Here is a 14,387-nt window from a genome sequence, read left to right on the forward strand (position 1 = left end):
ACTAGCAGTGGGGTGGACAGAGCAGTGACGAGTTACCTGAAGTCGCCAATCACTCCCGTGGCCCAACTGGTGGCGAGGACACCCCGCAAGTTTAACACGCCTCTAAACACCTACCTTGACATACCAGGAGGAGAGCTACGTCATGTGTTACTTGAGGAGGAGAGTCTGGAACAAGAAATGACGCATACGCAGTGGCGATCGATTCACGAATCTAATTGGCATTATTTTGTGGTCACCGGGATCATTACTATAATGGTAATAATTGGGATACTCACGTTATGGAAGTACCGTCCTGTTGCACGACTATGTCGTTCAGGGAATCCACAAACTCAGACTAACGAACAGGAAGTACCTGTATTAGTTAGTAATCGGCACAACATTGTACGGTCGACTTCCCAAGTTGACATCCCACTTTCCACATTTTCATCCAATTGCCCTAATTTTAATCTAGAGATAGAGTCGGACATTGATAGCTAGGGTACGGTTGGAAGATTTTGATTATTCTTAAACTATTTATAATTTATCATGTTTGAATTTTACTATGTTATGTAATACTTATATGTAAACTTTGAGTATTGACACTTGGGCCAGATTGCCCGATTCCGCAGTATGTCCAATATCAAATCTTCATAATTCATATCCGAAATTGGACAGTATAATTTTATCACCCAGTAGACCGAATGAATCTATTTGTTATTAAATACACACACGTAGTTAATTAGGTTACATACACATTTGGTCAATTATACATAATAATTTGGACATCAGTCAAAAGTACTGACAAAGTTAAACAATTTACATAAATTAAATACACATATCACGCTAGGTACGCGAAAAATATTGACCCAAATAGAATTTATATAAAACTAATATCTCTTGACTAGAGAAGCATTCAATCAATATTCACTCAACGAACATATAGTCTTCAACGATCAACTTCATCAGTCTCTACTCAAAGTAATCCCGGGTCTACACCCATAGTGTACGTCTCAACAATAAACTCTGCTACTATTATTTGGTGTTTCCATTACAACAGAACGAACATCTTCACTGAGCCAACGAAGGGAATTTGTTCAGTAAGTTTTATACTTTATTATATTAGAAAGACATTTATTTATAGAATCAATTTTGTATCTAACCCCAAATTATGATTTTTAGGGTACCAAACAATTTCCATATGTACAAAATTCAACAAGTATGATGTCAAATTGATTCACAATAATGAAATCTACCATCTATTTAACAAATCAAGTCTATTGAATAAAATGGATATATCAGTAAGCTGTTAGTGTTAAGTTTATAACCTAGATATATCACTACTTTTTGAAAAATTGTACATTTTTCTTGATTTATTTTTAGTCCAACTTTGTCTAATCTATTTATTATAATTTTTAGGTGTTTCTCATGATCTTCAGCAGTTTTAGAACAAATTAATATATCATCAATGTAGTGAATTACAAAATGTTCATATTGATCCAAAATATCATGAAGACATCTACATAGAGCACTGCAAAATGATTGAAGTCCAAATGGTACTACTTTGAATTGATATACTACTCCATCTATCTGAAATCCTGTATACTGTCTACTTTTTCTTTCTAGAGGTATTAACCAAAAACTATGCTGTAAATCGATTTTAGTGAAAAATGACATTTCTGTAATTCTTCCTAGTATTCCATCTTCTAACATATTATTAATTGTTTTGTTTACTTCTTCTTTGTATTTATATGGTATTGGGTATGATTTTGTTTTAAAATCTTTTTCTTCTTTAACTTTTATACTATGGATATAATTTTGTGCAATTCTATTTTCTTTATTGACAAGTCCCTTGTGTTGCTGCAATATGGAAATGACTATTGATTTATATTCTTCAGGGCAATCTAAAACTTTCATCATATCTTCTTCTTTACAAATAACATTATTCTTCATTATGTACTCATTATTCCTTGCTTCCAATTTTACGCACTCCACCTCGTAGGCATCTATCTGCTTAAAATTTCCATTCCTTAAATATTCACTACAATAATTATTCTTTACATTCTTTTGGGACATTTCCCTATCATCAAAATACATTTTATTCTTCATAAACATCATTATTTTCTTTTAATAATATCCTATCAACTCTTATTCCTTCTTCCACCTCATCTTTCTGCATAAATTTAATTATTTGCCCTTCCAAAGTTACCATTTTTTCTTCAAAATCTATCTTTACTTTCTTCTTTTCCAATTCATCATTTCCCATTAATATATCAACACATAAATCCTTGACAATAAATCCTTGCATATTAATTTCTTTATTAAGAATATTAATTTTAAAATTGGCTAGTTTATCAATTTCACCCAACTTCTTATTATTTGCACCAACAATTTTAATTTTTGGAATCTTTATTATATCTGATAGTTTTAATGTATTAAAAATAAAATTCTCCGAGACTAAAGTACTTTCTGAACCAGTATCTATCATAATTTTAATCATTTTATTTTTGGCCAAAGCATTTATATAAATTAAATTAATAGATTCAATAATTTTATCTTCATCTAGAGAAATAAATTCAGAAGGTTTTTCATAATAGCAATGGCCTAACTTGTAATTCAGAAAGTTTACTGAACAAAATTTTGATTATTAGAATTGTCAGATTGTATCTGACCACTTGGATCTGATGTCCTATGTCTTTCCCTACTATGACTTCTACTCACATTTTCTTGCCTTGTACTATTTCGTTCCCTGTCTTCGCAGCTTCTATTCCTTCGAACACAATTTACCTGTCTGTTATAGTTAGGTCGCTCTGTATTTCTTCTATTACTAAAATCTTGTCTATTATTATTAGTACTGTTATTAAAATGTTGTCTATTATAATTACTGTTATTATTATTAAAATTTTGTAAATTATTACCATATCTAGTGTTATTGTTATATGATTGTCTATATTTGTGATTATCATTTTTATTATATTGAAAGCTATTATTGTTTTTTTTGTTGTTATTATTACTTGTCATATTGCCTCTTTGTATTCTTTGAATAAAATTAATAAAACTATCTATTGTTTGAATATTTTGTACAGTTACTGTTTGCACAACATCAACATCAAAATGTCTAGATACATTTAAGACTGTTTCATCCTCTCTAAGTGGTGGTTCTAAATATTTTGCAACTGTTATCAGTTTTAATGCATAATCTACCATATTTGATTTTAAATTGTGATTATACTTTCCAAAATATAGAATTTCTCTAAACTTGGCTTGCTCTAATTCACCCCAATAATAATTTAAAAATTTATTTTCAAATGTTTGAAAATTATCTAAATCATTTTCAATACTAGCAAACCAAGTTGCTGCATTGTCATTTAATGTCATTCTAATATAATCTTTAATATCATTAATATTATTCACAAATCTTAATTTATGTTTTAAACTATTTATGTATACTCTAGGATGCAAATTTTTTATATTACCAGAGAATTTAATCCCAGTCTCATTTGTTAAATTTAAGTAAGGTCTCCCTATGTCTCTCATTTGTGAAATATCATCTATTCTCTGTTCCACATTTCTTATTTGATTACAATTTATTTGGATATTTTGTTGTATATCGTCTAATTTTTCTTCTGTGTTTCTCCTGTCTTCGTTAATTTTTACTTCTAAGTTACATTTCTGCAACTCTATTTTCTGTTCTATATCTATCTTATTATCTTGAATAATCCTCTTTACTTCTGTCCTCTCATTGTCTATCCTTTTCTTGTAGTCATTCCGTATACTTTTTATTTCATTTGCTACTTTTTTCTCTGCAGCTTCAAGTTTTTTATCCATTTGTTTTACAATTTTATTATTATTATATTCTATTTTCTTTTCTAATTTTCTATAATTCTCTTCCAATTTCTGTTCCATTTTTTTCATGTCTTTTTTGACTTCTTTTGAATTCTCTTCCAATTTTTTTATGTCTTCTTTGATTTCTTTTGAATTCTCTTCCATTTTTTTCGTATTCTCTTCCATTTTCTGTTCCATTTTTTTCATGTCTTCTTTGATTTCTTTTGAATTCTCTTCCATTTTTTTCGTATTCTCTTCCATTGTCTTGTTCATCTGCATCATTAATGACATCAAAGCTGCCATATTGACATTTTCCTCTCTTTCTGGATTCATTTCTGCAGTATCTTGTGGAACTTGAACTAAACTCTCCTCTTGTATAAGTTGTGTTTCTACTTCCACATCTTCTTCATTCTTTTTGCTTCTTGTACCTTTCTTTCCTTGAGACATTTTGAGACTTTACTTGTTCAAATATTATTAAAAATAAAATCTATAATTTTTCCTTTTTACTGATAATTAATTTAATTATATGAGAGCACTTATCTTCCCAAACTAATTCTTTTAAATAGAGAGCCACCGCGTTGGGTGCCAAATTGTTATGATGTGTTTTTTGTTTGAATTATGAGCAATGAGTATTTTTAATAATATAATATATAGGGTTTTTATCGCGGTTCTCAAAGAATTAGCTTGTAAGTACTTTTTTAATTATCTTTATTATAACTATTATGAAACACACATATATATCTAACCTAGCCAATGTAAATTTAAAATAAACTATCTTTAAATTGATATTCTTATAAAACTAATTAAATTCTATAGACAATGTAAAATTTAAACAAACTATCTTCAAAATTGAAATTGTTATGACACTAACTAAATTATATTAACAAAATTTTGTACCTTTCTTTCACTGAATGCCTAAATGAACTGTTTTCCACTATATAGATTCTAATCATCACTGAATGTCTTCGTACTTCGGTTATCCTTGTTTTTGTGAAATTACTTTTTCCAATTATCAGCTTCTACCAATTTAAGATATAGTTTTCTTCACCAGCATTTATACACCACCAAGCAAACCAGCAAACAGCATTTATATTTATTCTTCCTTTCAATATACCAATATCCAATTATTATAAGTTGATTTATACTAATCTCCAACCATAATATAATTTAATTTCTTCCAATATACTTTTTTTAATCTTCAATAATGATTTGTGTATAATTATAAATGTGCATTAAATTATATGAATAATTTTTAATCTTCATTTAACTCACTATATTAAACAATTGGACTATTTGTAACTGATTCACTGACTCCAACTAACTTTCATATTTCTTACTAAACTTTTCTGACTGACTTCTTGAAAATTCTGAACAATTTACTTCACTAACTAAATGTGTCTACTAACTTTCATAATGAACTGGCCTGACTTCTGACTAAAAACTGCCATCTTGAATCCAAATCACCGCCATAATCATTATTTCGAGAATGTTCGACCGTAAACAATGGTCAAATTCTGCATTCTGGAGAATTCGTTCATTTTTTATTGATAATTTTGTTTACATTTAGGCTTTTCAGATCAGAATATATAATTAAATTAGTAACTTAACATTCTAATTTAATAAACTACACATTTTAAACAACTATAACCCCACTTATATTCGTAAAATTCTTAAAATGACACTTGGGATGGAGGGTATAGTGTGTTGCCTAGTCACATGGCTCACTTAAATATATCTACAAAATCATAACTACTAAAATGCAACTTTTTACAATTATTATATGCTAATTTCTTAAAATGCCCTCACATAAATATATTTTTATAAAATTCTCTAGTATATAACTTATTTAAAACAACAAAATATCTAATATTATGTAGTATATAACTTACAAATTATTTTCTATAAACCCTAATCGTATCAATATATATATATATATATATATATATATATATATATATATATATATATATATATATATATATATATATATATATATATATATATATATATATGTATATATATATATATATATATATATATCTATATATATATATATTATATATATATATATATATATATTATATATATTATATATATATATATATATATATATATAATATATATATATATATATATATATATATATATACATATATATATATATATATATATATATATATATATATATATATATATATATATATATATGTATGTATGTTCGGATAAGTTTCCGCGGTCAGATAAATGAAAATTACTGAGTTCTCGGGAAGAACCGCGTTGAGAATTTAAAACTCGACGTTTCAGCACCCATTTTGGAGCCATTATCAAGAGTGATACGGTTCGGTTCGAGTTCGGGGTCTTAATCTGCCTACTCCCCTCACTCGAGACGTACCAGTATCGTGTTCTATATTGCAAGAACTGTCTTTCGCCACTGAGGTCTCAATCTGCCTACTCCTCAGTGTCGAGTGACAACCGGTTTTACCCTGTGTGGCTGCTTTTATACTCGCTGTATGCGCGGGAACGGTATGCGCTGACGTGGTCTGAACTGACGTGGCCTGAGCGGTGTGGGCGGGAGGTCGCTGAAGCAGGGGTCGCCATGTTGCAACATGGCGACTTTGGCTTGTTCCACAGACACATCAAACACTATACACAATTGTTATTTACAAGCAACAAGTAGTAAGTATATTCTTCGAAAAGTTTGAATCACATCCCATCTGTTTTGGAGAATATTTTATTTTTACATACCTTTACAGGTTGCGATACAATTTCTGCCAGCTTCTTTCAAGGGAAAATTAATTGTTTTAAAACGTTTCCAAATAATACCGACCTTGCCCAGGATACACAACATTTCAAAGAAGTTGATCTGTCTGTTAAGAAAATAGTAGAGCATGGCTCTACTATTGGCATGGCATGACAGTTACTTTTAGTCATGTAGAGTGCCTCACTTAATTTCAGAAAGCCTAATATACCGGATGAATACAGACCATCAAATATTCAGTTGGCTACACAGCAACTAAAAATAAGTTCATAGTGGTATTACGGAGAAGGAGTTTTGAATGTAACAGACTGACGATGGGAGCTCAAAGAAAATTCCTACCATCCAGTAAAGATGACACAGCCTCCTGGTCCACCAAGTGTTATGAGTTTAATTTTTTGCAGTTGCAAAAAAGACTGCGGCAGATCATGTGGATGTAGAAAGAATGGGTTGGTTTGCAATTTGGCATGTAAAAATTGTTCTGGTTCAAATTTCATAAATATGATGAATTATAATGAAAACCAATTATCTGATACAGAAGATGATGGACAAGGAATAAATTTTAATGAAGCGATTATTTGCTAATAAAAAAATAACTTTACTTATTAAAAAAATGTTTGCATTTATATTCAAGAAATCATATTTTAACTTTTATTTGATACCATACCTGAAAATAACAAAACTCAAGGAGACAAGGTCCACTCTGAGCACCAGGTAGTTCGAAGACCATCGCCGTCATACTATTCGTGTTTAGCAACTTCGAAAATTTCTAATTAATTACTTTTGACTGATTTCAAATGAAGATAACATAAAACTCCAAGAGATGAAATTCACCCTGGGCACCAGGTAGTTCGGGGAAGATCATCGTTATCATTTTTATGTTCAACGACCTCGAAAACCCCCGAGTAATGACCGTCGACTAATTTATACAATGAAATTAACCTACTCAAAAGACGAGATCCACCCTGAGCACCAGGTGACTCGAAGACTATCGTCGTAATCATACTTGTATTTACGCCCAGTTAACAGAATTAGACTCATTTCTGTTGATATTTTTCGAGTTAGAATTTTTTTATACACAAAATGCAATTTTTGTTTTACCACCATGAATTTTGTTCACAAAGTTTGTTGAATTGAATGCAAAAAGTTGCATAGCTATTTATCTTACTGCGGAAAATAGGTAGGTGTAATGCTTCGTTCCTTCGCCCACGAGTACCTACTTATTGGATATTTGGAATTTTGTTCTTACACTCCACATAAATTATTACTTAGTACAAATTAAAATTTACAAGAGTTAAAAAACGCTTACTCCATTTTTATTCAAGTATGGATTAATAGAAAAAAGTTTAACTCTTTTAAAATGCATGTTTTTTGTCAAGGCAATTTTGTTTCACACAACTAAATTGGTGGCGTTGGTGGTCGCGAACTTCGTTAGCGATTTTTCCCTAAGTGATAACGAACTGCAAATATTGTAGTCGTATAGGTCAGTTATAAGGAGTCCACATTTTTACTTTCAAATTTGTTTATTCTTAGAGTAGCATAATGTGCGATTTGCATAACACATCCTAATTAACGTATGTAGTAAACTTAATGAAATTTTTACTGCAATATTAAAGGTTTACTAATCTAGAAATTTAGTCCATATTTTCAGTGTTGACTTCAACAGTTTTCTAAATTGTCATTAAAATCAAACATCTCTCCGATAGCTGATTTAAAAAACATTAAGATATCTTACTATTCACAGTTATTTAAAACATAATTGAATTTTTGGGTCTAATGATAACAATTTCCTACTAGTACTTATGAAATATTTTATAGAATACAAATATATAAATGATTGTTAAATCTATAAGTATATATTTATGTAAAGCATTTGATTTATTAATCATTAACAAAATTATATATGCTATGTATTTTATTTAAGAACAAAATAATAAAATTTCTTTCATGTGTTTTTTTAGAAAATGGCCTACGTGGTAAACCAAAACCCTCAACATGGTAACGCACTCGGTACTGATCCAGAAGTGATTCAACAAAGCGGTTCTTTCAAAAGATTGATGTGGAGTGTCCTTCCTGGTACCCAATTTTAAATGGACAAAACTTACAATTATTCTAGTAATAGTTTTTTTTCGGTGTAATACTGTGTCGAGAATCTTTAATACAATATGTAATAGTGTCACAAATGTTCATTTAATATCTATCAAATTAATCAATCTTTAAATCTGCGAGCACGTAAAGCCATCTTTGTTAGGTAGTTGGTAGCTATTTACAAAACGTTCCGTTTATAGGTTAATTTTACAAAAGGTTCTTATTACAGTAATATATGATCAATTTTATATTTGTTTGACTTGCATAATTTTTCTTAGTTAGTGTCTTAATTCTGATTTCAATAGTTTATCAAAGTTGCCTTAAAAACATATCAACAGAAGCGGTATAAAACATACACTTAAATTAAAATAATTTTTAATTCACGTGTTCTCAATTCACGTATCTTGTTTGCATAACGCAAATTTTGCAAAGGAGTTAGGATTTATATTTATTAGCAAACTACAACTGACATTACAATTTATATTTTATTATATTAGGGTAGTGTATTTGTAGTTTATTGTGTATTTTTTCAGTTTACTTCGTAAATTATTTCTACCCATTAAATATCTCCACCTGTTAAGGAGAACATGATAGCAAACCTACGTGGTATTATTTCACCATGCCCTCTACCACCCTCATATGCTCTCTATCGCATATACTCTTCTTCTTTATTGTACTCCATTCTAACCAACAACGTTCCCTCTGCGCTTTTCCACCTGTTAAGGAGAACATGATAGCAAACCTACGTGGTATTATTTCACCATGCCCTCTACCACCCTCATATGCTCTCTATCGCATATACTCTTCTTCTCTATTATACTCCATTCTAACCTAAAACGTTCCCTCTGCGCTTTTCCACTTACGTCTCTAATATTAAATATCTCGTTCTTTTTATCACCGTAGCAATCAAAATATCAACAAAGTCTAATATTGCTCGCTACAGAACGTCAGTTCAACTAACACATCCACTGCGATACACTTACCTAAGCACTTCCACTCCTGTCTTTCTCTCATGTATGTATATCATATCATCATCATCTTTGGCTCGATAATCCTCTGTGGATCTTGGCCTGCTCTAAGATTCGTCGCCATTCTGTTCGGTTTCTGGCAACATGTTGCCATCTTCTGATTTTTAATATCCGTAAGTCGGTTTCAACTTCATCTAACCACCTAATTCGCGGTCGGCCTTTGCTTCTTCTTCCTACAGGTGTTCCTGTGGTTAGCTTTTTAGCAGTCGTATTTTCTGGCATTCGTATTATGTGTCCAGCCCATCTAAGTCGCTGTGTTTTAATGAACGTTATGACATCTGGCTCATTAAAGAGAAGATACAATTTAAAATTATATCTTCTACGTCACTGCCCTTGGTCGTTTATAGCTCCAAATATTTTGCGGAGTATTTTACGCTCAAATATTCCCAAAAGTCTTTCATCTTTCTGCGTTAGAGTCCATGTTTCTGCTCCATATGTGAGGCCGGCCTCAGCAATGTTTTGTATATAATAATTTTAGTTCTTCTTTGAATCTTTCTTGAGTGGAAATGCTTTTGGAGTCCATAGTATGCCCTATTTGTAAGATTTATTCGTCTTTTGATTTCTTCGCTTGTTTTATTGGTAGCAGTCAATAGCGACCCAAGGTATGTGAAGTTGTCAACACGTCCAAAGGTATGACTTCCAAAGACTGTTTCTCGTTCCTCATTTGCTATCGAATCCTTTGTAACCAACATGTACTTGGTTTTGTCTTCGTTGATGACTAGACCGACCTGTTTCGCAGCTGTTTCCAATTCTAGGAGATATTGCTCAACATCTCGCTTGCTACGCCCTATTGTGTCAATGTCATCAGCATATGATGACTTGTATCGATCTATTGTAAATAGTACCGCCGTCCCTAATTCGTGTATCTCGGATGTATATCATATAGGAAAACAGAATATGCTCCGTAGTATCACCATAATATCTTTAGCATTTTACAAACACGCCACGTTCCTTTTTGGCAAAACGTGTCAGGTATCTACAAAACGAAACAACCATTTTCCGTGAACACCTGATTTATATGATGGTATATCTCCTTGTGTTCACGGTCAACTCATTTCTTTAGATTATGTTAATTAATTTAATTAATAATTTCTTTAGATAATGTTAGCTCTAGCCTGTGGATTGTAAATAAGATAATAAAATTGATTGATCACATATTAACAAAAAAGCCTTTTCGAAAAAGATGCTTAGTTTTTTAATATCAATTTATTTGTTATCGCAAATAAACCTTGATTTATTGTTGCCTTGTTATTTAATAATTTATTGTTTTAATTATTAAAGCGAGTGTAATCTAGTCATGATTAGTCTAAGTAGCCTAGAAATATGCAGAATAATATGCATTTTCAATTTAAATATTTCATGCTGTAAGTTAAATGAAAACTTTAAAAGGAATGTTTCGTGTTTATTATATAGCCAGTATACCTATTTAAAATATATATATTTTTCTCAATAACTGTTTTTATTTCTTATATATATATATATATATATATATATATATATATATATATATATATATTAACAAATATATACATATATATATTATATATATATATATATATATATATATATATATATATATATATATATATATATATATATATATATCTATATATATTGTTGTTATATATATTGTTTCTCAACAATTGAAGTGGATATTATGAAAATGTGTATTTTATTTTTTGTTCATAAGGTCAAATAGAAAAATGAAGTGATATAAATAAAGATTTATTTTTACTTCGTATTTTCATACAGATGAACCGAAAGAAAGAAATTCTTTAAGAAAAAAAAATAGAAAATAAACAAAAATTTTAAAATTAACAACCTAAAATTTCTATGCCGGCTCAATTTCTAATATCCTGATAAGAAAAATTAATAGTGTGTGGGTCTGCCTCTGTGTCGCCTTAGTGCTCTAACTCTATTTGAAAGACCTCTTAATAAATTATTGATGAACTGCTGCGGTATATGTTCCCAAATCGCGCGTAATGTATTGGCCAACTGATCTATGGTTTGGGGCGGTAGAAGAAGCCTGTTTTGTTGCCTAGACATTTCGGCCCAAACATGTTCAATGCAATTCATATCAGGTGAACACGGTGGCCACTCCATTCTTGTAATGCCATGAGCTTCTATACACTCGTTGACAATTCTCGCACGGTGAGGGCGAGCATTATCATCAATCAGAACAAATTGTTCGCCTATTGCACCGAAAAATGGAACAACTATTGGTACTATGACTCTGTCTCGATATCGTGTAGCAGTCATTGTCTCATTAATTAAGACGACTAAGTCCGTGCGACCGTCAAAACATATGCCTCCCCACAAGCAAACGGATCCACCTCCAAAAAGAGTGGTTGGGACTCTCAGATTTTCATTGTAACGCTGTCCTCTTTCCCTCCACACCAATATTCGGCCATCATTCCTATACAAACGAAATCTAGACTCGTCTGTAAAGAGACAATTCCTCCAATTTTCGAAATTCCACTGATAGTGTTCCATCGCCCAGCGATATCTGCATGCACGCTGCTCCCTAGTTGGTCGTGGATGGGTAGCGCGCCGTCTAGCCCTTAAATTGGATGCATGTAACCGTCTTCTGACAGTTTGACTGGAAATCGCTCATCCAGTAGCATGCCTGAAGATACTGTTAATTCTGGAAGCCGTGAATGTGGGGTTTCTTCTTGCCGTCAGAACTACAAAACGGTCTTGCCGACGAGTTGTAGATCGTTCTCTTCCTCCTCCATGCCTGAATATTGCAGATCCAGTTGCTACATACCGATTCCATGCACGACTTATCACACTTTGCGACACATTTAGCCTCATAGCAACCTCTTGTTGAGTTATGCCTTGTTGGATCCAACGAACTAATTGCTCGAGCTGAACTAGTTCTAAACGTCTTTGCAGCATAATTTTTTTTTGTGATAAATAGATTTCTTGACTTATTGACGACTCATAAAGCCAATACAAGCACTTTTATACGAATGATATATTCATGTTTGGAACAACATGTCTCTCTTTGTACGAGATAAGGGCCGATAAGAATAGGGAGAAAAAAACCACATGCAAAAAATATTGGCAATAAAGATAACATATAGAGCATAGTACAAGCAATTATTTTAAAAATAGTTTTATATGTTAATTTTAGGAATTTTAAAATTATCCACTTCAATTGTTGAGTAGTGTATATATATATATATATATATATATATATATATATATATATATATATATATATTTAAATAACTATGGAAACAGATAACCAACTGTTTGATAGGGTAATGCTTGAGAATAGCCACAAAAGAATTTCTAAAGAATATAATGACATGATCAAACATGGCATCGGGATTTTAAGCTCACAATGCCTAAACGGCTTAAATATATAAATATGCAACGTATGATTTTAATAAATAGAACGAAATAAAAAATAAAACAGTGCAACATGCCAAAAGAAGGATTTAAGCTGTATATCTGAAGTATAAGTATAGACCTCAAACGACAATGGACAAAGGCTCGTAGAGCTAGCATCGGCTAACAATATGCTTGTAAAGTCTACTATGTTTATGTGTACTATGTAAGGAAATCCGAGAAAATTACAAACAAGAAATTAAACAGCATCTAAATACAGTAGACCACAGCAATGATGTCGAAAGGTTGAAAAAATCAATTATGGAGTCAGCAGAACTAATAATAGGAAAAAGCAGGAAGAGAACAAGGAAATGGTTTGATAGAGAATGTCAAAAAAAACTACACGACAGACAGATAAAGCGAAACATTATGCTTCAACAACGAACAGCAGAAAGTAAAGAAAACTATGCAACTGTACGCCGAGAAACAAGAAAATTAATTAGAGAGAGAAAAAAAGGAAGTACGAACAACAGAAATGTGAAGAAATGGAAAAGAATAGGCAACAGTCAAATAGTCAAGCATTTTAAAAATCAGAACAAATTATGAATTAATAATCAATGAAAAAGAACTGCTTCAAACATGGCAAGAGTATTTCAAAACTTTACTAAACATACATCGAGAAGAAGAACATGGAGAAAATATATATTTTGGGGAGGACCTACCGGTAGAGGACCCCAAAACAGATGAAACATTGCAAACAATTAACAAATTGAAGAACGGACAAACTCCAGGCTCTGACAATATACTGGCTGAATTCCTTAAGTATGGAGGAGAAACTCTACATAGACAAATACACAAACTAATAACACTTATATGGAAAGAAGAGAAAATACCAACAAAATGGCACGAAAGTGTAATAATCCCCATCCATAAAAAGAGAGACAAAACCAAGTGCTCTAATTATAGAGGCATCTCCCTACTTAATACGGCATATAAAATCTTAGCGAACATCCTATTAAGTAGGCTGACACTGTTTGTAGAAAATTTCATGGGGGAATACCAAGCCGGCTTCAGAAAACATAGATCAGACCTTTACTCTGCTTGAAAAAGGATAGGAATTCAATACAAATATCCATAATCTCTTTATAGATTTCCGGCAAGCGTACGACAGCATTAAAAGGGATCGGATGTGGAATGCAATGGCAGAACTCTCAGTTCAAAAAAAAATTATTCAGCTTGTTAAGTTATGTGTGAATAGCTATAGATCCAGAATACGGATAGGTAACAAACTATCAGAATCTTTCGAAATAAGCAGTGGCCTGAAACAAGAAGATGCGCTGTCACCTCTCCTCTTTAATATCATTCTGGAGAAAGTAGTA

At 31.3% G+C, this 14,387-nt stretch overlaps 1 protein-coding gene across 4 annotated transcripts in view; it reads left to right on the top strand.

Moving 5' to 3' along the window:
* The window catches only part of Zasp66 (PDZ_signaling and DUF4749 domain-containing protein Zasp66), a 548,712-nt gene extending 537,587 nt beyond the window's left edge, over nucleotides 1-11,125 (top strand). For 3 of the 4 annotated variants that reach the window (XM_072545345.1, XM_072545356.1, XM_072545336.1), the window contains one exon: nucleotides 8,518-11,125. In XM_072545345.1, coding sequence (XP_072401446.1) covers nucleotides 8,518-8,646 — 129 coding nt within the window. In that variant the 3' untranslated portion in view covers nucleotides 8,647-11,125. The remainder of the gene's footprint in view (nucleotides 1-8,517) is intronic. The other variant, XR_011952064.1, reaches the window with a different exon arrangement.
* The last annotated feature ends 3,262 nt before the right edge of the window (nucleotides 11,126-14,387 follow it).

The sequence above is a fragment of the Diabrotica undecimpunctata genome, chromosome 1 (genome assembly GCF_040954645.1).
Source record: "Diabrotica undecimpunctata isolate CICGRU chromosome 1, icDiaUnde3, whole genome shotgun sequence".
Classification (NCBI taxonomy): Eukaryota; Metazoa; Arthropoda; class Insecta; order Coleoptera; family Chrysomelidae; genus Diabrotica; species Diabrotica undecimpunctata.